General features: G+C 44.7%; 1 protein-coding gene across 2 annotated transcripts; it reads left to right on the top strand.

Annotated features, from left to right (window-relative positions):
• The first annotated feature begins 8529 nt into the window (after positions 1-8529).
• tp53bp1 (tumor protein p53 binding protein, 1) lies at positions 8530-27513 on the top strand. 2 transcript variants are annotated; one of them, XM_066701576.1, is made up of 29 exons: positions 8530-8662; positions 9789-10000; positions 10706-10793; positions 10948-11029; positions 11890-11966; positions 12729-12872; positions 13037-13103; positions 13210-13385; positions 13978-14104; positions 14386-14480; positions 14591-14805; positions 15052-16687; positions 16981-17097; positions 17203-17424; positions 17776-17842; positions 18276-18368; positions 20020-20431; positions 20701-20769; positions 20965-21117; positions 21465-21718; positions 22256-22408; positions 22810-23216; positions 23462-23653; positions 24000-24200; positions 25606-25794; positions 25887-25981; positions 26369-26568; positions 26765-26901; positions 27171-27513. In XM_066701576.1, exons 2-29 carry the CDS (start codon positions 9821-9823, stop codon positions 27356-27358), a joined length of 6036 nt encoding a protein of 2011 aa, XP_066557673.1. In that variant the 5' UTR covers positions 8530-8662; positions 9789-9820; the 3' UTR covers positions 27359-27513. The 2 variants fall into 2 exon arrangements, with proteins under 2 accessions (XP_066557673.1, XP_066557674.1); XM_066701577.1 differs by lacking the exon at positions 22256-22408 and having other exon boundaries at positions 8531-8662.
• The last annotated feature ends 64 nt before the right edge of the window (positions 27514-27577 follow it).

Here is a 27577-nt window from a genome sequence, read left to right as displayed (position 1 = left end):
AATGATTCCTGTAAGTCTGCACCTGACAAAGAGGCAGCCAGCTGCAATTCAGGTAAACTGTGCATCAGCATTTATTTTCTACAGTGTGCCATGCCCTTGAAGAGTAAAGTGCCCCCTAAAACTGTGGGGCGTTAGTACCAGCAGTGGCAGAACATAGTGCCAACTGCTGACGGAGCTTATGAAACATTCCCAAACCTTACTCCTTCTAAGGTGTCAGTTAGGGTCATCCTGCCAAGTCATGCCCACTACTGCATCTATCAGTGATTGCCCTCCCTGTCCCTCATTTTGGTACTTTGAAAGATAAAGAAATCTGTCAGGCAATCCTTGAGGGATTCTTTTAGCATTCGCAGAATGCCAAAGTAACTTTTCTGAGGTTGCAGGCGTCTGGGACTATTTCTATGTCTGTCAGAGTGTGTCAGAGAGATCAAAAGCACCCAGGTGATGCACAACAGGCAAAGCAATCATGATGCTGCTCCTTTCATGTGCATAGTTCAGTCATCTCATCAACATCTGAGGACAAGCATCAAAGAATCTTGCAGGGGAAAAGCACACAAAAAATGCCAAAATGCAGTGAAGGGGGTCTGTGATATGGCACACTTAAGGTTTCCCCATCAGATATGAATTTTCTGCTTCAAAGATGTTCAAATAGACAAAAGATTTTAGCTGAATATAAACATATCTGTTCAGAAATACTCTTAGATAAATGCAGTGGTAAAGATTATGATAATCATACTGTTACATGTCTTTTACATTTACATTTCATAGTCTTGTGTTTTCTGATTTATTCAATTATTTGTGATCCATAAATCCATAAATCCATAAATAATTAATTGATCTCCTTGTTCGTGCATTCATGTTAAGCTGCTGCTAGTTCAGGCCTGAACAATGTCAATTACCCTAAACAAGAAAAAGGATAGAAAGACAATACCTTATATGTAATTATTACTTGAAAATAATGTAATGCTAATGCCAAGATACAATTATGCAGTTTAATGTAAAGAAGGAGGTTTCTAATTATATTGTTTTGTAATATGGAGGTTTCCTATTTTCCTGTATTCTAAGAAAAAAGGACTGAGCAAAACGTTTTATTATTATTCTAATACCACTATCATGAAATGTATATTCAGATGTCATACCGATTTCAACAAATTGACTGGCATGCATTACTTTTCTCCCTGAAGGTCAAATTAGATATATACAGAGTACATCTTTGGGGTAAAGAGGAGATGAAGCAGGAGAAAGAGTAATTATTATTGTTTTTTAGAATGAGGAGAGTAGGAGATATCCCACGCATTCACTTACTCCCCAGAGAACGACACTGCACTGCAGCAATCAACACAATCTGGGCACTAATCCAAGAGGGAGAGGGGGTGGGGGAGGGGGAAAGAGAGAGAAAGAGTTGGAGAGTGGGATAAGGAGAGGAACAGAGAAAAAGGTAAAAAGCACGTATGGGATATAGATCGTGGTCTGGAAATGGAGGGGTGAAGACAGGAGAGATGGGATAAAGGGAGTGAGAGAAAACAGGAAGGATGAGAGGGAGGGAATGACAGCAAATTAGAGATCTGACGTATCTGTCTATCTTCATGAGCCTAATAATGTTCATTAGGGCTATACTTACGTTTAGTACAATGACTTTATTCAGAAGGTAAACTCAGACAGAAATAGCCATAATGAAATCATTGCTTGCCTCCATGATTGCTTCTTAATGTGTTCAACATTTAAAAAAAGACTGTACATTATTTGAACATATTGCATTAGATTTTGCCATTCATCTATTGAGGTTTATAAATCATGTTAATTGCGTATGGCTCAATATCCTTAACTGAGTGCATTTGATTCTTAGCTGGGAGATTATCCCCAGAGAGAAAGGTAAGTATGCATCACGTACAAGAAACGTATAGAAGTGCACACTCAGTATGTTTTTAATATATTTATGGCTTCTACCTTCACAAATAGTGCACGTGCAGCAATATGTTAATATATACACTCACCTAAAGGATTATTAGGAACACCTGTTCAATTTCTCATTAATGCAATTATCTAACCAACCAATCACATGGCAGTTGCTTCAATGCATTTAGGGGTGTGGTCCTGGTCAAGACAATCTCCTGAACTCCAAACTGAATGTCTGAATGGGAAAGAAAGGTGATTTAAGCAATTTTGAGCGTGGCATGGTTGTTGGTGTCAGACGGGCCGGTCTGAGTATTTCACAATCTGCTCAGTTACTGGGATTTTCACGCACAACCATTTCTAGGGTTTACAAAGAATGGTGTGAAAAGGGAAAAACATCCAGTATGCGGCAGTCCTGTGGACGAAAAATGCCTTATTGATGCTAGAGGTCAGAGGAGAATGGGCCGACTGATTCAAGCTGATAGAAGAGCAACTTTGACTGAAATAACCACTCGTTACAACCGAGGTATGCAGCAAAGCATTTGTGAAGCCACAACACGTACAACCTTGAGGCGGATGGGCTACAACAGCAGAAGACCCCACCGGGTACCACTCATCTCCACTACAAATAGGAAAAAGAGGCTACAATTTGCACAAGCTCACCAAAATTGGACAGTTGAAGACTGGAAAAATGTTGCCTGGTCCGATGAGTCTCGATTTCTGTTGAGACATTCAGATGGTAGAGTCAGACTTTGGCGTAAACAGAATGAGAACATGGATCCATCATGCCTTGTTACCACTGTGCAGGCTGGTGGTGGTGGTGTAATGGTGTGGGGGATGTTTTCTTGGCACACTTTAGGCCCCTTAGTGCCAATCATCGTTTAAATGCCACGGCCTACCTGAGCATTGTTTCTGACCATGTCCATCCCTTTATGACCACCATGTACCCATCCTCTGATGGCTACTTCCAGCAGGATAATGCACCATGTCACAAAGGTCGAATCATTTCAAATTGGTTTCTTGAACATGACAATGAGTTCACTGTACTAAACTGGCCCCCACAGTCACCAGATCTCAACCCAATAGAGCATCTTTGGGATGTGGTGGAACGGGAGCTTCGTGCCCTGGATGTGCATCCCACAAATCTCCATCAACTGCAAGATGCTATCCTATCAATATGGGCCAACATTTCTAAAGAATGCTTTCAGCACCTTGTTGAATCAATGCCACGTAGAATTAAGGCAGTTCTGAAGGCGAAAGGGGGTCAAACACAGTATTAGTATGGTGTTCCTAATAATCCTTTAGGTGAGTGTATGTAACAGAATAGATATATGTGTGTTTGCAACAGGGAAGATACACTGTGCATTATATTAACTATTTTCTAGATTGTAGGAACATATTGCATTTAGTAATGTTTCAGAAGGGCTGATTCAAGGAGCTCATTCCAACCAGCTGAGTTCAGTAATGAACTCTTTTCCAGCGAGCCTCGGCCTTTCACTTCTACGCTGCCATCTCTCCGGGTCTCCGTGAGTCAGCAATCCTGCAGCTGATCCCGCCGCATTGTAACGTTTTCTTAACAAGACCCTGTATCGCCCCCTGCTGGCTAAAATAGTATACTCACAAATGGGATTTATTTCCTTCACAATATTTTGAAAAGGTAATTTAGCTTATTAATATTAATGTTGTAGACAGTAGCAGTGGTAGTAATAGCAGTAAGATACATTGGTAGATGGAGGAGAAATACATACAAAATGCTTTCAGATCAGTTACAATCAGACAGTCACGTGTGCTGGAATCCAGTCTTTCTTTACAATGTATGGTGATGAGCTGTAAACTGATTACATGAAAGCCATTTAGAGTGGATTTTCTTTTGTTCCAAGAGGTAAACATATGTCTTGTTGTCAAGCTGGTTTCAAAAGGGATATCGGACATCAGCTGCCAGACATTCCACTGCTCCCCTGCCTGCAGCCAGTACTGTGGATTGATGACTTCAGAAAAAAAAAAAAAAAAGCAAAGTCATTTTCACCTAGCTTCCTTTCCAATGTGTCCCAGAACAACTGTTGTTTTTATAATTTGGCACACATTGGAGATCCAGAGCTTTGCAGCATTATAAAAACAGATCAGCTGGTTAACAACCTTTGAAACGTGGCCCTCAAGCAGCTCAGTTGCATGGCAGTTTCGTAACATATTCAAAGTTACGATATTGACACGAAAACAACCTAAGGTCCAGTAAAAATTCATAGTCTGAGATGTCTTGCTACTTTAATTGTTAACATTGTTGCTTTTGCAGTAAACATGGCATTCATTTCCCCACAGAGGTGACTGTTCACCTTGCAGACTGAAAGATACAGTTCTAGCTCATGAGAAGGTTGTGTGAAATATCCACTGATAATAAAGGCATTGGCATTGTCTGGACAGGGGGAGAAATGTGATACAGGTATATACTATAGATCAAATGTGTCTATATATGTATAATTTCATGATCATCAATTGCACACTCCCTTGATTGAACAGTTGGTTACGGTTTATGTTTGGGTCACGGATTAATCTTATGGAATGGCACCGTAACAGTCAAAATGAATTGTTCTGGGTCTGTATAGTAGCATACTGTACTACTGCAGTGCTAAAAATAGCATTCTGGGAGACAAAGCTGTCATTAAACCTAAAACCTAAAAGTGAACCTTACACAATATATTCACCTATCCCTCAGGACAATAATGCTCATCTACTTGTGCATACAAGGGTCACAAAGTTTACATCACATTGCACTAGTAAACCTGATCAAAAAGTGCTCATGCAAATCCTAGAAGGACCTGAAGATTTGCCTAAAATGATTGTTAACACTAACGTTAATAGAAAACGTGAGCAATATTTCGTTTTACCGATTCACCTGCCTTATGGCTTCCCCTTGGGAGTGCTGTCAGAGTGCAGCTGTTCCCTGGGACTGAGGGGTACGGGGGGGGGGGGGGGGATCTCATTTTGCAGTGCTCCTGCCTGCCCCACACCACCACCACCCCCACCCTCACTCATTATTGAATGCATGGTGGGGAAGCAATCTGCTCTGTTACTGGCTGAGCCGATCACCATGGCAACCTTGCAAAGGATATCAGTTCCATATTTTGTAGCAGCTCTGCAGAGCAGTGATCAGGCCCATTGATTTTCAGTGCTTGCATTTAAAGACACAGCACACTCACACCAGTACACTGTGGTATATCCTGTCAGGCTTTCTAGAAAGTCATTTCCACGGGTTCTGTATATATCTGTTGTATGGGACACCTGTTTCCTCTCTGCACCCTTAACATCAGGCATATGTTCCCAGTGAAATATAGTTTTGTGTCTTGAGCCATACTTTTGGACATGGCAGTTGTCTATTAATGTTGACTAAATTCAAAGATTAATCCTGTAGGCTCTCGGGGTTTGCATTAGCCTTATCCCCTTTAGTGACACTCCAGTCCCCATCATTGGTCTCTTATTTTGTTGTGGTTGATTTGGTGGCAAACATTGACAAGGAAAATGTCACTCTTCCCTAAACGTTTCTATCATCTCTGTATCTAGGAGCAGTTCTTAGTCATGGAAAACACATTTTGGTGAGTTGTTTTTACAATCTCCAATCACCAGGAAAGCTTTATGTCCATCAAGAGCATAGTTACCAAGATACTACTGAATGGCACTGGAAATACAAAACTAGTGTTTGCAAACAAGGGACCCTATAATATACATACCCCCTACTCTCCAACATGCGACTTTTGCAATAATAGTTCAGTCGCTTTAAAAGATGACTCGAGAGGACTCAGTTTTGGGGTATTGTCACGCACTTAAAGAGGGACATGCCCATGACTCTGTTACGCACAGCTCAGACACATGTATCTCTCACACACAAACATACTTACGCGCGCGCATACACACGCTCATCAAAAAAAAAAAAAAAAAAAAAAAAATGCCATTGCATCTTTAAGTGGCACCCATGTATCCCACACCCAGCCTTGCTGCTAGAAAAGCAAAGTGCGAGGGAGAAATTGCAAGCAGCGCCCGTTAAAGCCGGTGGCAGCTGGAAGACTGAATTATTACCCTGTATTTTTGATCAAAACCTGCGTCAAAATAACAACAACCAAACAGACAGACATAACAAACCAAAAAAAAAAAAAAAAGCAGCCATCAAAAATCCGAGATCACCTTCGCTAAGGTAAACCTGGTATTTATTTTCCGCCGACATCAAGAAGGGGCTTTAGTTCAGGGGTTTGGTCTTTGTCTTTCTTGCGCAGCGTTGTAGAAATGGGTGAAACGGACTGGTTCGCCTTCAAGGACAGGCTTGTTCAGCGGTGTTTAGACATTATTTTGGTCCCGGGTATGTCAGCTGCTCCCTGGGATTTCCTATCCGGTCAGTCGCAGCGCATTTCTCCTCTCCTGGGTTGCAACTACAGGGGGGCTTTCCTAAATAATCGTGTTGTACTGCATGCTGCCTCAGTAAAGGATTGCTTATGTATGTAGTCCATGGTCTCTCATCATATCCTCTAGGAAGTATTGTGTTTCTTTGACCTAACTCCAAACGATCAATTAAAACGTGTGTTTTGGGCGTGAAATTGGTGAATTATTGGAGCTGATCGCGGGATACAAATGCAGTTGTAAATGGGCATGCACAGTTAGACGATAGTGGGCTTGCTACGCGAATATTTATATTACCAGAATGTAGTTTTTTCCTAAGTTTGATGGACTGGTGACCTGGAGTTTTATGTTTAAGCTGATGTATCCGGAGCAATAAGCTGATTTTGAGCATTGATACAAATCAGTTTGGGGAATGGAAGGGGCGGAGACCTAGGATCCCCTCGCCCACGCACGATCTCCAACTGCTGGATACTGTGTCTGATAAAGATGAGCAATTGGAGACCTAAAGACTGCCTCAACAACCTCACCCACAAGCAGTCTATTTTTCTATATGTCTACTTTGTCAAGTTGTATAGCTGTTTGGTCTTTCTGTAATTAAACTACAGTCCAATAGCCGGTGTCATAATAGTCACAATGCCTTATTTTGTGGCAGTGTGCTCCACTAGAAAATTCTAGTGCAGCTTCAGCTTTGATCTACAACCTATCATTTATTCTGCTTCTGGGTAACTACATTCCATAAAGACATGAAATCAGTGGAACTCCATCATATGTACATGCATGATGTAGGACAACAGACAATATCTAAAAGCCAAAGGATACTGGCATGCAAAATGTTGTCTTCCTTGCCCTGCATTCTCAGACATGGTATGGGTTCTGTTTGGCTTTTAGTGGATTGTATAGGTTCCCTTAGCCTAGCTCTCCACACATGCATTGTTGTTCTGTAAACAGCAAATACAGATTCTCTCTTTTTTTAAAGCAAGAATACTCTAGTGTTAGAGGTGAATGCGTAAAATAAGAAACAAAAAATCATAAATAAAGCTTATACTAGTTTTCCAGCACCATTAACCTTCAATTGGCATAGAATGTAACAGGGCACTATGAGCCAGCTAATATTTCACTTATTTCTACTGCACTGACTTTGTTTTTTAAAAATGGGGAGCTTTGTTTGCAGTGTATTGTTTCCCATTGTAACTTTATTTTACAACCACTAAAGCAAGCAAAAACACACTTTGAACATAAGCAGTGCACAGTGCATTCCCTTCCCAGCTTTCGTCTCTCAGCATCTCTTGTGCACCAGACATACTCCCTGGCACCATGCTGTGATTGGTGTTTGCACGTAAGTTGGGAGTCCTTTTCACGCTGCCCTCAGCCTGCGGTCCAGTCAGGGAGCAAACAATTGAGACTATGCATCATTTGTTTCCATGGCAACCAATGCAGGTATGCCTCTGTGCTGGAGAGATGGTCCAGATACCCAGGCTGAATTGTGTGTGTTTAGAGCATACCAGATTAATGGCAGTTCACTATCATCTAACCAATGGCAAGCACTTCACCAGTCTTCCAAACCAGTGATTCCATCTGTCTGCCTTCAATGTGTGTTAAATCCTCCTTCATCTGAGTATTATGTTTTTTGTTTTCAAAGCTTCTATGTATTTATTGAGTTGCTTATGTGCTTGTTTCTGGTTATTCAGTCTATTTGTTATCACCAAACTGCTTTTTAGCTAACTAACCACCTCTCTCTCTCTCTCTCTCTCTCTCTCTCTCTCTCTCTCTCTCTCCAATACATACACTTTTGAGTTGAACATTGCTTTTGAGAGAATATTATTATTGAATAAAATGACAGATCATATTGTAAACAACTATAGATAAACATGTAGACACGTTGCAATACAGTGCAATGCAAACGTAATTGGTGCACCTCACTTTACAAATGCAATTTATATTGTACACATCCGTGCTCAGAATTCATGCATTTGTGTGTGACTTACATATTCTCAGCAAGTAGATACATACGTGGATGTATTACTTTTCATTATAGAAGATCCGATACCTTTAAGGATAGTGGCCTGTGACAATTTTAGTTTGGACTCCCTTCATCATACTGTGCACAGCAACCGGGGGTAGACAAGCGACTCGTATGAGCCACATGGTGAGGGCTGTAACAGTCTCTATAGTAAACCCACACCGCCCCCAAACCACGCCTATTTTATAAAAACCAGCCAATCAGGTGAGGAAGAAGGAGGGGTTAGAACTTTGACCCTACAGCTCTTGACCAATTGGCGACGTGGCCGGGGTGAGGTTTACCGCGAAGGGAAGCAGGGAGAGAAGGGCACGGGGAGTTGCATTGTGGGGTGCATACCAAAGGCAGGGTCCAGGAGCCGAGTGCAACCAGGTAGGACTGAGAAGATCCACAGTAGTGTCTGATATACGTATGCAGGAATATGAACAACTTGGTAGATAACTTTTGACAGCCGATTAAAGTGAAAGTCGTGTGCAGGGGTGTCCGATTGCACTCACAACTACGTCGACAAAGTGCAGCCACAAGGAATGCATTGTGTTTTTGTACGAGTACGTGGCTTTTTGAGATGAGTTGCATGCACTAAATCATTTCTCCACTGTTTAGCACATTCAAAGTAAAGTTTAGACAATGTGTTATTTGAGTTTTGTGCGGAAATCTGAGGTTTTATGGCTGCGATTGCTGGGGCAGGAATAGCCAGGTTTTCAGACGAGATTCTCAGTGAAGTGGGGGAGGAGGGGTCTCTTCAGGCGGACAAAAACAGAAGGGACGAATGTGAAGTAGTTTTCAAGAGTTTCTCTTGCTCAGCTTCATTATTTCAGTAACTCTAAAATACACATTCACTTGTTAAAGTAGTGCATTTCATATAAAAAAAACAACAAACTACAGCAGAGTAAGGACGAGATGAGCTGTACTGTTTTTTTAAAAGCTTTTTGACTTTTAGGTCCCTATAAAAGTTTCAGATTGCTAGTGTCTCTGTCTTCAAAGCTGTTGTTCTATATATAGATTTGTGTTTTGCTGCAGCTCAGAGAAATCCATTGCTCTGTTCTTGGGAAAACAAGGAGAGGATGAAGGGAGAGGAGAAGATGGGTACAACTTACTAATGTCTGGTTTGTGTTGAATTGAATGCTGTTGTGGCAGGGCATTAATTCCACTCCTGTTTCACAAGAGCTCCCAGTGATATCTGGCTGGTGAAATCACATCCTATCTCTAATCTGATTTACTGTACTTCCTGTAAAAACACAGGAATTCAGTTTTACTGTGTCACAGTGCATTTTGGCCAGTCTTAAGGAGATGCATCCTGCCTAAGGCTCCAGTAGCTTTACCAATCTCCGCAAAGTTGTTTATAATCAGTATATCTATATCTAAACCTAGAACAGAGCTCTCTCCTACATTATCCCAATGCCACTGAGCATATTGTTTGTTATTGAGCAAATAACAATAGGCGATGTAAAGGAGAGGTCTTGTGGTGAGGGCATACTGAGTTGTTCTGTGGATGTAGTCTGTGTAGCTGCTGCCTGTACCTGCCCCTGAATGGAGCCCGGAGGCAGTGAGCTGGATCCCAGCCTCTCGCAGCAGGACAACCCTTGCTTGATAGTGGAGGACTCCCAGCCGGACAGCGCCGCCCTAGAGGAGGATCCGGAGAGCGGTTATCGCAGCTTACTGGCAAAGCGTCTCTCCAGCCTGCAGCCTCACACGCACAGCCCTGTGCTGGTGAGTGTGCTCTTCTGTTCGTCTCAATTCTGCGCCACTCACCTCTTATGCACTGGCGGATGTTTTTGGACTAGTAAAAACATTCTTCCTTTTGAAATGTAGTGTCCAAATGACCTTGTTTCATGGTTTGGAATCAGGATTCTGAGTATTATTTAGGTCTTTAACTAATAAACAGTTGTACTTGTATTAACTGAAAATGTTTTTTTTTAGTAAACTTTTGCACTAGAATGAAGTTGAGGGATAAAACTAGGCTTATATTTTGGTCTGGGCTAGGGTTAGACTTAGGCTTAGACTTTCTTTAAAGATAGGGTTGTTTTTCTACTCAGTAAACTGAATCAGCTGTATATTAGTATGGGCCTAGCTTGAAAGTTTGATGTTGGCTAACTTGTGATTAAGGCTTTTGTTTGAGCTTCAAATTAGGTAGATAACTTATTGATGTAGTCAAAAGGCCAATAGGAAGTAGTACAGTATCGCAGTTCAGAATAACGATTCTAAATATTTTTCAAGCTAAGTAGTTATCCCTTAACTGTTATACGTCAATTAAGATCAATTAAAAGTACATTTAGAAATTGCAGTACACCATTTTGCTATTTAAATTTTTTCAGGGTGCAGTTGAAGAATTTCTTACCTGTGAATGATGATTGCTGTTATGTGGCTATTTGAGATTCTCTTCCCTTTTTGAGTCTGACATCTTGTTTCTCTCAGGAGCTGATTTCATCTCCGCCAGGCAGCAAAGGCTCTGTGGGGGACAGCCAGTCAGAAGAGGGGCAGAATGACGGGCACCCCAGCTCAGGTAGGAGTCGTGAGGGGGAGACAGGAGGAAATTCACTGTCCTTACAGAGGTCACAGAGTCGCTTCACAACCTGGTAGTTCAGTGCGAGTGATAGGAACTGATTCTGGACAATACTGAAGTTATCCAGAGTTTGACTGTATGTCCTCTCTTTTAGCAACATTGGACTCCAACCAGACTTCTGGCCATGAGAAACACAGTCAGGTGTTTGAAGTGTGCTCTCCCACAAGTCAGAGGAGGTAAGCAAAAAGACACGACTGTTATCATTCTCCCATTCATATTTTGGTTTCAGTTTGGTGTGTTCTGGCCCTGGGAAAAACCGTGAGAGAGTTCCAGTCATTCCCCTTTTATTATGTAAACTGACACACTAGCGCTGTTTTCCCCTCCAATATTCTGCCAGAAAATTCTAATTTCATAACAGATGTTTGCAAATGGATTGAACTTTCAGTATCACATTGTTCTCGCCATATAAATGGACTAACAAATCTTTTCCTGTGAGGCTGTTGCTGAATTAATGTGTAACGTTCATCTGTTCAGGTCACATCTAAACACGTTCAGTGTACACCCTCCGTCATCATGAATTAATCATGAACAAGCACTTATATTGAAGTGTCAGTGCTGTCTCTGAGTTGAACAGTGATTTAGAACGAATTTACAGCATGACTGCAAAAAAAAAAGTAGTGAAAGAAAATTACCGTCCTATCCCTTTCAGTGCAATTGAACCTAATAGCAAAAAGGTTAAATAACTATGACTTGCTGTGTCATGGAATGGTTGTGAAACTTGGATATATTATTATTATTACTCAATTTCTTAGCAAACACCTTATCCAGGGTGACTTACAATTGTTACAAGATATCACATTATTTTTTACATTTACCCATTTATACAGCTGGGCATTTACTGGAGCAATCTAGGTAAAGTACCTTGCTCAAGGGTACAACAGCAGTGCCCCCCACCTGGGATTGAACCCATGACCCTCCACCCCACAGTCCAGAGCCCTCACCACTACTCCACACTACTGTCCATATTGAGGATCCCATGCAATTGGAAGCAGAAAAAAAAAGAGTGTGTGTGATTTATGTTCTCTCCTTGCACCAGGGCCGCAGCTACCGTGAACAGCCAGTGTGCTGGCGAGGATGACGCTGACTCCACCACACACTGTGCCCAGTCTGAAGGTACTGCCTCCATTTACCCCTCTTCGCAAACAGCACCATGCAACATACTCCATTGCATTATTGTAGAAAAGGCTAAATGTGATTTTGTAACAACAGATACAGATCTGACATTGTGTATTCTGTGTTACAAAAAGTAATGGCACTTGTCTCCCTCCATCTGTGTAATCATGCACTGTAGAGTGTCCGTGCTTCTACGTCAAGTAAACTGTGCACAGCTGTCTTTTGGTTTGTGCGTGCTCTCCCTGTGCTTTGGGTAATATAGTTGATGGTGCTGTCATCGGTATACAGTAGCATTTAGAAAACACAATGGCTGATATTTAATAAGGGAACGACACGTCTTGCTGATAAGAGTTGTTTTTCGTGCGACTGCTCCACCTGCGTTTAGAGCTCTAACGGTCTTTTCTTAATGAAGGTGCCGACATCTCGGTGATAAAACATGCTGAGGTATTTTGGTCACAGAATTTCTTAAACAAGACTGATTTACCGCTTCAGTCTGTGGACAGAGAACTTGGCTTCCTGCCATTTTGTCTGCAGGAATCCTGGCCTTGAACAGTGATGCCAAGTATTAATCTCCTTAGTTTTTTCCTTGTTGTCATTTGCTGTGGAGCATGATAGAGACTCCTTTAGGCCAAGGAGCTCAGCCAGTTGTTTTGAGCTAGTTTTCTCCAAAATAATTGAAAGGCAGAATGGTACAAAACTAAATAATACAACAAAAAAATAAAAGTAGCCTTACTGACAGAGTGTTGATATGTGATTGTTCAGCAGAGGCATCCCAGTTTGGTTTCCTGGAGCTGTCTGAGAGTCAGGGTCTGGGAGGGAAGATGGAGTGGAGCATGGAGAGCCAGGAAGAACCGACAGACGCCACAGAGGGACAGACTGACAGTCCCCAAAAGCAGACGAAGCAAAGTAAGGTGTTGGGCCACATCAGTATGTTCTCCTCTTAAACTCTTTCTTGGGTGGCATGGGTTTTACTCTACCAATACCATGAATTAAGCCATGAAACATACAGCTGGTTAACATGCTGGTGTGGATAGTGTGATTACAGTGAATCTGCTTTTCCTCCCTTGCAGCCGGAGGGGAGAGTGCAACGGGAGGAAATAGCCAGTCTTCAGACAGACAAGATGACGTAGCCAAAAGGTAACTTCGGCACTAACTAAATTTAAAACCAAAAAAATCAACAGTTACAGGTTATAGCAGCAGGCTTATTACGATTGGTGACAGATGTTTCATTCCTGTGTCTCAGGTCTGAGGTGACCTCCAGCTGTCCTGCAGAGCCACAGCCTGGGAAACCGTCTAGTGAGAAGAAGGAGATGAGCATTCACCACCTGTTGATGGGCCAGGGGTCTGAGGTAGAAGAGCACGAAGAGGACGAGGAGGTTCTCTCTACTCAGGAGGACATGTTTGACCAGGACAGGACAGGTGTGTCCCTGGGGGAATTACCCAGTACCTTATTTAATCCGGCTAAGGGCTGCCTTGAAGCATTGCTGACTTTGACATTTCATTACTAGATAATACTAGCTTTTACTAGCCTCCATCAGTCAGACATGTATATCAGGATAAAAGCATTACATAACTGCAATAATACTTCATTTTCTAAACTAATGCTTCCACAATGACGTTGTTCTAGTGGTTATGATTCCTCAGTAGGCAATAAAGCCAGGAAGTCCACTGAACAATGATATAGCTGTGGTGGTAGTTAATGTAGAAGGGAATTTGTGATCTTTCCACTCTCTGTGATTTCTTGTTTCTCTCTCCCTGTAGAATTCACAGAGGATTTATTATTAGCATATCATATAACATCACATTATTTTTACATTTGTACTCATTTATACAGCTGGGCGTTTACTGGAGCAATCTAGGTAAAGTACCTTGCTCAGGGGTACAACAGCAGTGCCCCCACCTGGGGATTGAACCCACAACCCTCTACTCCAGAGTCCAGAGCCCTAACACATCACCCTCCTTATTGCTTCAATATTTGAGTGTAAGATCTTGGTATTGTGCGTCTGTGCAGGTACCACAGTGGATAGCACGGTGTCTGAGCCGGAGAGCCATGGTGTGCCAGCATCTACTCCTGCCAACAGCCTCCGATTGCTGCACCTCTCCGGGCAGACCACCCTGGTCCAGGAGAGCCTTTCCCAGTACGAACTTGTCTCCTTCCCCGCTGCTATCCTGAACCGGCAGTAGCAGCCGGCGCATTTAACGATACCTTTTATTAGCAAAACTGTTTTGAAGCTTGTTCCATTAATGTGACTACATCAAATAATTGCATAAATGTTACTAGAACCTACCTTAAAAACCTGGGTTGTTAGGCTGACACTGTGTAGAATATTTGAATATTTGTAGAGAACTGAAAACTGGTCACATGATGTTTTTTGGGTGGCAGGTTGCCTCAACTTTGCAGTGTTCTTTTCTTGCTTAGGAACTCAATTGAATTCGTAGCCCCCACTCAGGACACGTTTGGCCCGACGCCCATTATTGTGCCCAGCTCCCCCACGGTGCAGGACCATGAGCAAGGTAATTGATTTTAGGTATAAGGAATATTCTGCTCATGGGAGCTTTACATCCTGCATTACCATTGCCTCTCAACAGAGTGGGTTGTGTTTTTGTTGTGGTTTTATTCTTAGCTGATGATGAACCTATGGATACTTCCCTCCCTCACGAAGAGGCTGATCAAGCACAGAAGAAGGAGGAAGAACCAATGGAAACTGACCAGCTTCCTGCCCCATCAGGAGACACTGCTCCTCAAGCTCCCCTGGCCTCAACTCCAGTATCCCAGAATTCCCCAGGTTTTGTGCTGGAGCGGTCTCTTCCGGTGCCAACCCAGCCTGAATTCTCCCACGTAGGTGTCTTTAAAAGTGAATTTACTTCGCAAGTAGTTTGTACAGTCTGAGATAAAACCTACTGCTTTCATCATTCACTTCTAAACAATAGTCATGAGTCTATAGGTTTTTTCTTCTGAAAATTGGTTGTATAAATATTGACATAATGTTTTTATCAGTTCATTCTCCCAACAAACACCAGTGCTTTTATGTCAACAGATCAGACTGTCCCCCTGAGTTTTAGAATTTTCCTCTTGTTTCCATAGGACATATTTGTCCCCACACCGAGCTTGGAGGCAGGCAGCAGTAGCAGCAGGAGCAGAGGCACAGAGATGGACCGTAAGAAGACATCTCCCAAGGAGAGCCCCTCAAGGCCAGTGGAGGCTGAATGTAATGAAGACACTCAGGCAGAAGCCATGACGCAGGAGCAGCACAAAGAAACACTTCTCGGCCAATCAGAGCCTAGTGTTCCAGAGGAATCATTCCGGTTGGAGCTTTCCACAAACAGTGAGCATGCAACGCTTCCCCAACGAACACAAGAACCGGAGCAGGAGGAGGACGAAGAGGATAGTCAGTTAACACAGATAGAGGAGCTGGAGGGTGTCGTAGGCCCTGTTACCAATGACTCCACCCCCGCTCCAGAGAGCCAGAAACATGAGAGAGACTTGGCTGAAGTCCCTGTAACACTGGAGCCAAATAACACTACTAGTTCGCCAAAAGCTCTTGAGATAGCTGCCTTAGTTAAGGCTAGCGTTTTTTCTGACAGGCCTGAAGTGCACCCCCCCAAGAACACAAGTGCAGAGAATGCTTCAGACAAAGCTAACCCTGTGCCAGATGTTTCCACCACAGTTGCCTCATCCCAAGACAAGACTTTACAGAAACCACCAGAAATCATGGACCTGACTTTAACTGGAAGTTCCAAAAAAACAGAATCTGCAACCACAGCCAATACCACCAGTTCCCACCAGGAACTTGAAACCATAGACCTGACCAGTGCCAGTAGCTCCCTAGAAGTTCCTGCATCAGGAGCAGACATTCCTAACACCACCAGCAGCTTGCTGTCCACCCCTGCCCCTGCCCCTGCCTCTGCCCCTGCAGAGTCCTCTGCTGTATCTCCAAAGGATGTGGATACAGACCCTGGGACCCCAGAAGAGGCTATGGAGGTCCAACCCAGGAGTGCTGAAGCTCCTGAAGAATCGGAGCCTAGAGAAGCGGTCTGCACCAAGGCTGCTTCACAGGAGTTGGGGCACGGGGTTGAGAACACTGAGAAGGATGAAGATGTGGTCGATGAGACCCCAGAGGAAGAGCAGGTGTTGATGGAAGAGGGAGAGAAAGAGAAGGAGAAGGAGGTGGGGGGAGCTGAGGGTTCAGGTCTCTGCTTTGCCCTGTCCCAGAGCCAGGTATTTACCCCGGAACCAATGGAAGAAGGACATTCCTCCTCTGAACCTGAGGAGCAGAGCATCTTGAAGCAGGACAGTCCTACTAGGATGGAAGAGCAGAGTGTCAGAGAAGAGCCAGACCCCCCCAGCAGTGTGATTGTGGTGGAGGACAGTGAGAGAGACTCGCAGCTAAACAACAAGGACATTGCAGTCAAGGTGGTTGCTGCATCATCCCAGCCAGTCGTTGTTGACTCCACCCAGGACTCGGACAGTTTGCTTGGTGTTCCAGAAAGTTCTCGGGAAAAAGGGAATGTGGTGGAAATTACAGAAGAGAGGCCTGTACCTTCCAGTAATGGCACTGGGCCCCAGAAAGAGGATATGACCCCATCCACAGAGAAGTCCTCAAAACCAGAGGAAACGGCTGTACAGAACAACAAGGTTGTGGACACAGGCAGCCTGAAAGACTCTGAGGGTACGAATGTGGGGAACTCTTCTAGCAAAAGCCTGAGTGACAGCTCTGGGGGTATGTACCAATACCTGCATGCCCTTTATTTATCCTGGAGGAAACAATTAAATGAGGATTATTTCAGAATGGAGATGTGGGGAATTAGAGAAGTTTAATTTAAAATGTAAACTTTGTTTTGTTTAAGGTCTGATGTTAGGGGTTGTTTTTATTATATACAATTAGGTTTTTGAATCATTTTACAACTAAACTGAACAAGTCTCTGACTTTGAAATCAGAAACCAGCCGTTTCCACCACTCTTCAACTTTTGCTTTTCTTTTAATGCTATTGCCTCTCTTTGTTTGTCCTACAGAAATCCCATTTCACTTTACTCTTCCCAAGGAAGGAGAGCTGATTCGCCCAGCAGCAAGTGCTACACCTCCTCTGATTGGCCAGCTAAAGCTGACTCCCCGACACAGTACTCCTATCGGTGGGTTTAATTTTTTTTATTGGTCCACCTCACTTTCTTGTCTGTTAATTCAGTCTTCAAATGCAGGGTCAATGTTTATTTATTTTTCTGCTTATTATGTTACAGAGGTGGGATCGTGCTCTGAGAGAACTATGGCTACTGGCGATGTCACCAGAGAGACTGCTATGGCTACCAGTGATATCATGGCTGAAGAGAGTGGAGGAGAGGGTGTCAAAAGTGACTCTGCCTACACCGCCGCAGCGCCTGATGGGAAGCTGAGCCTGAGGATGAAGCTGGTGACTCCAGTGAATGAGGGCAGTCCAGAGTCCCCTCGCTTCAGTCTGCAGAGTAAGAGCCAGTGTGAGACTGCGGCATGCCAATATTGAATGTGACACCCTGTTGTGAAGCTCTTCCAGTGTTCATATTGCTCGCCATTGTTCTACACCTTCCGTGTACACAGGACAATGAAACATTGCAAACCAGAGCAGTCAATTATTTGGACTTTGATTTTCCAAAATGTCCACTCTGGAGCTGCCATTCTTTCCTAGCTATTGGAATCTGCACAGGACCCAGCATCAACAATCAGGCCAGATGACAAATTATTGAGCTTCTGCAGCTGTAACCTTACCATGCACTAATGTAGCATTTCATGTCGGATGCACCGTTTTGTTTTTCAATTAATTTTCATTTGGTTTCCAGAACCGGCGTTATCTGAAGAGGAAAGCTCTGTTGCCACAGCTACCACTGTTGCTAAGGCTGTATCCAGGTAACCTGCAATTGTTGCTATGCAGTCAGCAGCTTATTAAGATGGCTCCATCACTGAGATGATTCCAGGGTTCGGCCACTAATTTTAGCTGCTGATTCACTATTGCAGAGATCAGGGCTGCACTTAAATATTGTCTAGATGGATCTTTGGTCAATAATATGAATGTAATTTGCTAGTTCTTCAACATTAGAGTCTTGTCATTGACCTTTTGACAATTAATACTTTTTTGTCTGAAACTCCTGTTATGTAGCTTTCCAAAAAACAAAGGTAAATGTTGCATGAGATGCACAAGTTAACAAAATAGTTATTTTAGAGACTACATCTGACATTGTGTCCCAGTTCACAGAGGCACTGTTAGTGTGCAGAAGCTTTAAGGATGCTGTGTTAGAGGACTGTGCCCCTCTGTGTGACCATGCTTTGCCTCTCCCCGCAGTCCCCTGCACAGTGCATCAGTGTTCAGCCGGGTGTGCGAGGTGCGCCGACAGGTGGACGCCACAGGGAGGGGACAGCCCAGTACGCCCACCAGGTACACTACTGCAGTGCGCTTTGGCTTTCACAGTCAAATATGCTAACCTTAGCCTTGCTATATCTGTGATACTTAAAGCCCCTTACAACATGCTGGCTTTGAGAAGGTGTTTCCAAGTGTTTTAGTGCCCTCTGCTGTTTTAATTTAAGAACATGACCTAAAAAAAAAAAAAAAAAACTTGGATACATATAGAGCTCTATTTGGATACTTGAAATATCCAAGAAAAATGTAAAGCATTCCTATTGATTTTAACATTTACATATATGCAGTTTATAATTTGTAATTGTTAGCAAAATTGTAAACCCTTGCTTAGAAACTGTTCCTCCAGTTACAGCCTGAAAATAGATTTCTTCAATGGACTGCTTGGAAGGTCATGGCAAGTTCTAGGCCTGCAGTCTCACCTCTCTTTACCCTTGCTTGCAGAAAACTCAATGACCTTCCAACCTCTGGAGAATATATTCAGATATGCTCTCAGTCCACGATACTCTGCAGTATGATGCTAGTTCCCTCACTTCTTAAAATATATTTCTGCCTGATCGTATCCCGTGATGACCTTGTGCCTTCTCTACAAAGTATATTTAAACCTCCCGAGGTGCAGCACATCTTCGGGAAACTCTAAGTAGGTCCTGGAGTGTCTCGGCTGTATCGTTAGCATGGCGGCTGCTTGCTGAGCTGGAGCCTGACCCACTTGTGAAGGCTGGAGCCGGACTGAGACGCTATTCTGGGCTCCAGCCTTCCTCCCCAGAGAAGTGGGAAAAGCAGCGGATGTAATATTTCTGCTGCAAAGTCACTTCAAGGTCCTTCTCAAGGCCTTCTGTCCTCTCAGGCTGGGGTAGCTATCACTCACCTGATCGTGTCAGGTCACCGGCAGGCAGGCCTGCTTTTTACACCTCTTTGAAGGGGTGAGGTCATACAACAGTCCAGCTTCCTCCAAAGCCATGTTATTAGTTAATGCCTTCATTTGCGTACATTTACATGCTAATAATGAGCACTTGAGAGCAGTTACCAGATTTGTAGTGTTAAGTATGCAATGTTCGCATAAGAAGCTGTTCCACCACTGAATTAAGTAGTGTTCTGGATCATCTTGATATTTTGTGTTTGCTGATCTTGCAGTAATCTTAAGTTAATGTGTGGGTGGGGTTTTGACTGCTGTTAAGTACATTTTAAAATCTAATGCAAAAGGTGAAAATCACAACCCCACCCCACGTAGCACACTTGGGGCTCCCTGACAGAGAGACAGACAGAGCGATCAGAACGCACACCCTGCTGGAAAGACCTGAGCTCTAGTCTTGGATGGCCATGCTTAAAAATGCATCCATTGCAACCGAGCACCACAGGCTCCTGGCTCCACTCTGGGGGTGTGGTGTTGTGGAAATATGTCTTCAAGTTTGGGTGTCAGGGGTCTCTGGTGATGTAGTGTGTTTACCTCTCAATCTATAATTAATATAATGCGGTGCTTCAGGCTTTAAATTCAAGAGGAATTGGTAATTAAGTTTATTTTATAGAGGGATTGTAAATTATAATGAATGGCATTTCAATTAGTCACATTAACGCTGAATGCTGATTTTAATGAGGATCTGTGCTCCAAGTAGGGGCAAGGTGGCTGCAGTAATATTGTGTTGTATGTGTGAAACGGTGTGTTTTCTTGCAGAGGGGACCTGTTCAGCTCACCCCTGCCTCAGGAGGGCGAGCCTGCAGGGGAGGGGCAGAGAATAGCACGGCTCAAAAACCCACCCTGCAGCCACACTCCCCTGGAGCCTGGCCAGCCAGAAGAACCGTCACCCAGCCCACGGAAGGAGAGGGCGGGCCCTGGTGGCCTGCTGAGAGAGAGGGCACAGCGGCTCAGCGTCCGGGAGAAGGAGATCCAGACCGAGGCGCTGGTGCCCAAGTGGGCAGAAGAGGCCGCCACACAGACTGAAGGCAGACTGGGGATCGTTGTTGAGGAGGAGAGGTGCAGCGCTGGGGTACAGACTGAGGCTTCCTCTAGGGCCCAGCTGAGACAGAGAGCAGTGTCCCAGCAGACCAGCTTTGATGCCGGGAATGCCTCCAATGCTCCCAGCAAGGTACTTGTGTGATGAAGGACTGGTTGAGGGTGGTTGAGTTTGTGTTGACAAGTTGTACTCCATACTCATTTTTACACTCCCCATAAAATGATTCCATTATCTGTTACTGGGATTATTAAAGGCTTTATAATGGTAAATTAAACAAATGTGGAATGAACATCAGACACAAGATGCTGGGTATATTGTACAAAAACGTAGCATGGAAACATTATCCAATTACATTTATGTCTAACTAATGCATCTCACACATCCCAAATCTTGTTGTGCAGCTTCGTCAGAGAGCCGTCTCCCAGCAGACCAGCTTCGACAGCAGTGGGCCCCAGAACCTGCTTGGCAAGGTAGTGTGGCTGGACTTCCTATACTAACAATATCGTGAAAGTAGTATTGTCGTGTATGTTTTAATTCTCAAATGCCCATGTTACTGCCGAAACCTTTTTCCCTTGCTCGTTAATTGATGTTGTAAAGAGAAGAAGCTAGATTTATTTCCAAGTGAAGAAGGGCAGTATCTAATTGTGTTGCACGTATGTCTACAGGGAGATATGGAGTCTCCCCCACCACGCACCACCCCAGGGCAGTCTGTCCGCAGACACGTGCGCACGATCCGGGAGGTGCGGACCATAGTCACGCGCATCATCACGGATGTATATTACGAGGACGGGAGGGAGGTGGACCGCACTGTTACAGAGGTGAAAACTGCAAACAAAATAAGTAACCAAATCTTTGCCATGGAACTAGGGTAGGCAACCCTAACATTTGTGCCCTTTCCATGGCAAGTATTATTATTTTGTCCCCGGCTAAGTCTTCATTTAAGTGATCGTTATCTTTGGGATCAGTTAAGGATCAATTGAGAAAATAATGTACTGCCTGGGCTGCCTGTCCTGTGCTTTAGGAAATTGACATAATTATAGCTAAAGCTGAAGGAGAGTTTGTTAAAACCCACCTAATAATACAAAAATAAAATAAAATATTTGAAATAAGACATGTGTGCCTGAGGGGTACATCTTACTGAGTGCTGGGTGTGTCTGGGCCACAGGAGTCCGAGGAACCGCTTGTGGATTGCCGTGTGGTGGAGAGCGATGTGTCCCCGTCACGCACCGCTGGCTCCATGACTTCCGGTGACCTGGGTGACGTCAGCTCTCTCTCCTCCAAGACGCCCAGCCTGCAGCGCAGCTCCAGCGGGGCCAGCAGCATGGGGGCGGGACCTGCCAGGAGAGTGGGGTTTGAGGACACTCACATGGACTTCATCATGCCCCCCAGCCGTGGTGGTGCCTCCGCTAGGCTCGCTAGGTAACGCCCCACTCACTCTCGCTCTGTGTAGCTCTCCCCTCTCTCCTCCTTTCCCCAGACTCTGTCTCCATCCTAGCTGGACAACTCTCTCTCTCACCCATGTCCCCCTCTTTCTATGATCACCTTGTCTCTTCTGTTTTAATCCCCCACTCCATATTTGCTATAATTTTTCACTCCCTAAAATAAGTTATATAGTTGGAGATGCTGGACTTGTCTCCTCATGTTAGTCTACGGCTGGATTGGAGGTGAATTTCCTCTATCCTGCAACAGCTTGTGAGACCTGTAGAGAGAAGCCCACGGTGTCTGAGAGGTAAATGCACTGACGCACTGCACCACCAGAGACCCCCGTCCCCCCCCACACCCAATCTTTCAGACAGATGTCCACAACACCAAACCCCCAGAGTGGAGCCAGGAGCCTGTGGTGCTTGCAATGCTTGCATTTTTAAGCATTGCTGGTTCCCGCCATCCCAGGCTAGAGCACCCAGGTCTTTCCAGCAGGGTGTGCGTTCTGACCGCTCTCTGTCTGTGTCTCCTCAGCCCTCGGAAGGCGTTTGGTCAGCAGCAGGGAGCCCCAAGTGGGCTGGGTGGGCCCGAGGGGACGGTGGACAGAGACAGAGCACCCCTGACCCCCCTGACACCCCGCGGAAGGGCGCGACGAGGCAGGCCTCCGTCCCGTACCCTTGTCTCCAGGTGAGGCCTCTCATGAAGGAGCCAGGCCACATTTCCCTAGCTCTCGGAATCCCCCCCCTAGGCCCGTTTCGATCCCACTCTGCTGCCTCATCTCAATCCCCAGCCCAGGTCTCTGCCTTAACCTCCAGACTGAGTCCCAATGCTCTGTGTGCTGAATTTTCATGAAACTCATCCATTCGTTTTTCTCCCCCCACCCCACTCTCCTCCCTGTGTCTGTGCACCTCTTCTAATTATTACTGCTGTTACTCCTTTTCTTCTTTCTCTTCTCAGTTAAAATCCAGAAAAGTGAAAGTGTGGTTGGCTTTGGCATTATATAGCGCCCTGTAATGTGGGTGTGTTCTATCGAGCTACGAGCAGCTCTACAGTTTGATCAGCTGTATCTCCTCCCCTCCCCTCTGCAGGGAATGTGGGACGCCCACATCGAGGGACGGTGCCCGAGGTCTGCCCAGCTCTTCCTCTGAGGAGGAGGTCTACACGCGAGTGTCTGCCCGTGTGTCGGAGAGCCCCCCTGAGCGCGGGACCCTGCGGCGCTCCGACTCCCCCGAGCTTGGCGTGCTTGCCCCCGTGTCCCCCGATGCCAGTGGAAGCTCCAGCAGCTTTGTGGGGCTGCGCGTTGTTGCCAAGTGGTCGTCCAACGGCTATTTTTACTCCGGCTGCATCACCCGTGACTCGGGCGCTGGCCGCTTCCGCCTGCTCTTCGATGACGGCTATGAGTGTGACGTGCTGGGCAAAGACATCCTGCTGTGTGACCCCATCCCCCTGGAGACCGAGGTCACTGCCCTGTCTGAGGACGAGTATTTCAGCGCAGGTAAGGGGGCAAATGCCATCTTGCAGAGTTAATTGCATTCAAGCTCATATTTATAGAAAATCTAGTAAATGGATATGGTGGTGTGTCAAAACTAACAACCCCCAATTGGGTTTAAAGTGAAAGGGGAAAGATTACATTTCAATGAACAGTTATGTCTCCACAATGTTTTGCATGGTCTTCCCCTCTGACCATCTATCATGAGGAATTCCTAATTCCTTCTGTGTGTGACTGTGATGTCTCCACAGGCGTGGTGAAGGGCCATAAGACAGAGGGCACGGACTTCTTTTACTGCGTGGAGAAGGACGGCCAGCGGAAGTGGTACCGAAGGATGGCTGTCATCCTGTCCCTGGAGCAGGGCAACCGACTGAGGGAGCAGTTTGGCCTAGGCCCCTATGAGCCCGTCACTCCCCTCACCAAGGGCTCCGACATCAGCCTGGGTAAGTCCAGGGCAGACTTATTAGCATAAACTTGCTATAGTTTTAATTTGAATAGAAAGAGCTGTAGAAGAAAACATTTACACTCTGCATTTAAAATATTACCCAGGGATCCATTTTGCGGAAAAAAGGTCAATTTTACCTACACTTCTACATCTGTCGTATGTTCTCAGCCTACAGAAAATTACAAAGGTTCCAGTTGATTGGATGGAGTTGAGATGGGGTGCCTTGTAAACATTATACTGTCACTCTTTAGGAATGAATGCAGTTGATGATAAAGCTTCTGGGATGTGGTGATGTGGTATTGTGGTGCTCAACATGTTGTGTAATGTGAGTGTCTCTGATGCAGATAACCTGGTGGAGGGGAAGCGGAAGCGCAGAGGGAACGCGGGGGGCAGTGGGACCCCCTCCCGAGGTCCCAATGACAGCCCTAGAGGCACGGGGAATATGGGCAAGCGGAAGCTGATTAACTCACCCGAGGAGGACAAGTGTCCCGCCAAGAGAGGGCGAAAGTTGGCCAGTCCTAAAACCGGTATGGACACCCCACCCGGTGAGCAAGGAGATAGCTGACAATAAGCAAGACCCCCCCGCCCCCTTTAAATGTTTCAGTGTGGAGATTTTAATGGGATGCATTTTAATGTTTCTTTTATAACTACGTTTCATGCTTTTATCAATAAAATGAATTGGATTTTACATTCAGTCTGTTTTTCTTTGTGCCATTGCAAAGCAGAAGGGTGCGAGCTGTGTCCGTTTCATACACATGGATACACAGGACGGGTCATGCTGTGTACTCCTGAAACAAAGCCACTGCACTAGGGAGACAAACTGCCATTTTAGGACAACCAGTATAAAAGTGAGAATGTAGTACGGATGGAATTCTGAAAGATGTTTACATTTTGTTCACACAATCGAACTAAGATAACTCAAACTAGAGACAACTGATTACAATGAATGGCTTTTAACTTCTTCCATACCCAACTAGGGTTTAATACATAGAAAAGTGTGTTTAAAAGTTTCAATGGTTTGTTTCTTTTTCTCCGAAAGATGATTGTTAAATTTTCCTGAATTTTTAAGTATGTCAGTATGAAGGAATTCTGTTCAAGAATGAATTAAATGCACAGTACCTTTTTTGTACATTGAGCAGGTGGGGGTTTTAACTGGCACTATGTATGGTATTGGCAGAGATCCAATGGATTTCTAGGCATAAGCTTAAAATGTGTTGTGTCATCATTGCACTCCATTACTGTTTTGTTGCGTGTCTAGTGTTTCCTCAATGCTCAAGCTCTAGACTGTGCTGCAGGACTCTTGCCCACTGTGGGAGATATTGGAGGTTGGCCTTCATCAACGGTCTTTTACTAACAGTCTTAAAACCAATGAAAAAATATATTTTAAGTTATTATTTTTTTTTTTTTTATCTGCCTGATTAATGTTAAGAAACATCTGGTCTGCCCCATCCTTTACTGCAAAAATGGTATGTGACTGTTCTCTGTGTGCTAAAGGTGGTGTTCTTACATGTGACAATTTAACCTATTTGATATTGTACTGTAATATAAAAGTGAATTGTGAGTAAAGTCCTTCATAATTCTAGATATGGGGAATGGGTGTGGTGCACAACTTCACTGCAAAGTGGTTTGGGTCTGGGGGCTTTGCATCAATCCGGCTTTGTCTTTGCCAACAACAATGCACTGTGTTTCATGTGTGGGTGTCTGTCTGCAAAGTTGATATTTCATATGTTTCTTTCAGGAAACTCCCTTTGTGTAGCAGTCAGTATTAAATATTACTTTAAATTCAGATTTCAAATGAAAGAAACAAGCTTGAAATACCAAGCAGTTGGTATTGGTTATCATAAGTGCCTGCAGCTCACAAACCCTGAACACATTTCCATCCTCTGGGAGTCTTCGTTTGTTTCCCTGTGTTCACCCTGCCGTGTCCTTCATGATCTCCTGTCCCTGTAGGGCGGCGTGCAGAGATATGCAACACCTCTGAGAGCGGCCCTGAGCTGCCCTCTGACCCCGCTGACCTGGTGGACTCCCACGGCCCCCTGCCTCGCAGCAGCTCGCTCTTCCTTGGCTACGCCTTTCTGTTGACGTCCTCCACAGACATTGACCGTGACACCAACCAGCTGGGCAGTGAGGGAGAGGAGGGTGAGCTGGCCACTGTGTTGGGATTAAAGTATGATCTGTATGCCACACAGTCTAAACATAGCTAAGTTTGACCATCTTTTTTGTGTTAACAGAGTATGTACAGACAGCCCCTTACAACAGGCGTTACACAGAGAGTCAGCTAAGAGCGGGAGGGGGCTACATCCTTCAGGACTTCAACGAGGGACAGGTGAGAGCTACGTTTAACTGCTCTGTGCTCTGCTCGCACATCTCTCATATTCTGCATTCCAAAAAGACGGTACCAGTTTATCTCTTTCTGCTGGTTTGTCTCCCTCCTGTGGGTCATATCGATTTTGTAATTTTGCACAATATCATATGGAGCCCTCACTCGGGGGAAGGAAAGAATGAGTTAACCACGGTAATTTGTTCCATCCTTTTCATTGTTTATTTAAAAACCAATAAGGACCAAAACTATACTAGTCATGAACTGAGAAAATGATGCAGTATGAAAGCTTTAAATGTTGCTTAAATCGAATACTGTCTAATTAACTTCATATCAGAACATAGTGGCTTGTTTTGGCTCAATGGAATGCTCGGTTGAAATCCGCCTCCACAGTGTAATGCGGCCTATCAGAGCCTCTTGATCGCAGACCAGCACTGCCGCTCCAGGAAGTACCTACTCTGCGTGGCCAGCGGCATCCCCTGTGTCTCGCACATGTGGGTGCGGGATTGCTCCCATGACAACCAGCTGCTCAACTACAGGAACTACCTGTTGCCAGCAGGACTGGGGCTGCCGGAGAACCGCATCGTGGAGTGGTAAGTCGTGGAGGTGAGGTGAAGTAGTGTGAAGGGGTTACATTTTCTTCTGCCTACTTCCATTATTGTAGAAGTTTAGCATTAGTAATAATAAAGGTATAGACCATGGTGGGATAATTTCACCTATATAGGAACTGCCAGGAGTAGGGTCAATCTTGACTGATAAATATGGATGATGGACTGTTTGTGCCCACAGGCACCCTCGCCGCAGCCCATTCCAATCCCTGCAGGTCCTGCTGGTCTCTGACTGCCCTCTGGAGCTCTGGGCAGACCTCCTGATGATGGGCGGAGCCTCCTCGGTGCGTCAGCATAAAGTGGAGGCCAATAGCCAGGGTGAGTGTTTCTCCATTGATGTTTTCATCCAAGAGATCCACACTTCTGCACAAGCATTCTGTTTTGTTAGTCATTGAAGAATTGTAATTCTAAATCCCACTGTGTATGTGTACTTAGTTATTCGTCATTTAATACGCTTTTTAGTTTCATCAGTGTAATTTACAGCTTGTAAAGAAAGCTAAAAAAGGCAGACTGAAAAGGATCAAATCAGTTGCACAATAGGAATCAATCTATGTCTGGATCAGTAACGATGGTGTTCCTGTTGACAGAGATTTCAGTGGGTGTGTTTGATTTGCTGGTGACGGACAGCTCGTGCCCAGCCTCGGTGCTGAAGTGTGCCTCGGCGCTGGACCTGCCCGTGGTGTCTCCCGAGTGGCTGATCCAGAGTCTGATTGCCGGGGAGCGCCTCGGCTATGACAGCCACCCCAAATACAGACACGACTACACCCCCACCTAACGCTGCCCTCTCCCTGCCCTTCACACCCTGCTTTCAGATATCCTTTTAGAGCCTTTTAAAACGTCCTGTGTTTGTAATAGTTCTGGTGCATGTCTTTCCTGTATATAGTTTTATCCCTCACTTTTTAAGAAAATAAATGAATAGTGATCGTTTGATTCTGCTGTGGTTTTATTTATGGGCTACATCTGGGACTATCATGGCGGAAGGGGGATACGTTTT

The sequence above is a fragment of the Amia ocellicauda genome, chromosome 4 (assembly GCF_036373705.1).
Source record: "Amia ocellicauda isolate fAmiCal2 chromosome 4, fAmiCal2.hap1, whole genome shotgun sequence".
Lineage (NCBI taxonomy): Eukaryota > Metazoa > Chordata > Actinopteri > Amiiformes > Amiidae > Amia > Amia ocellicauda.
This window is presented reverse-complemented; position numbering and strand designations above follow the sequence as displayed.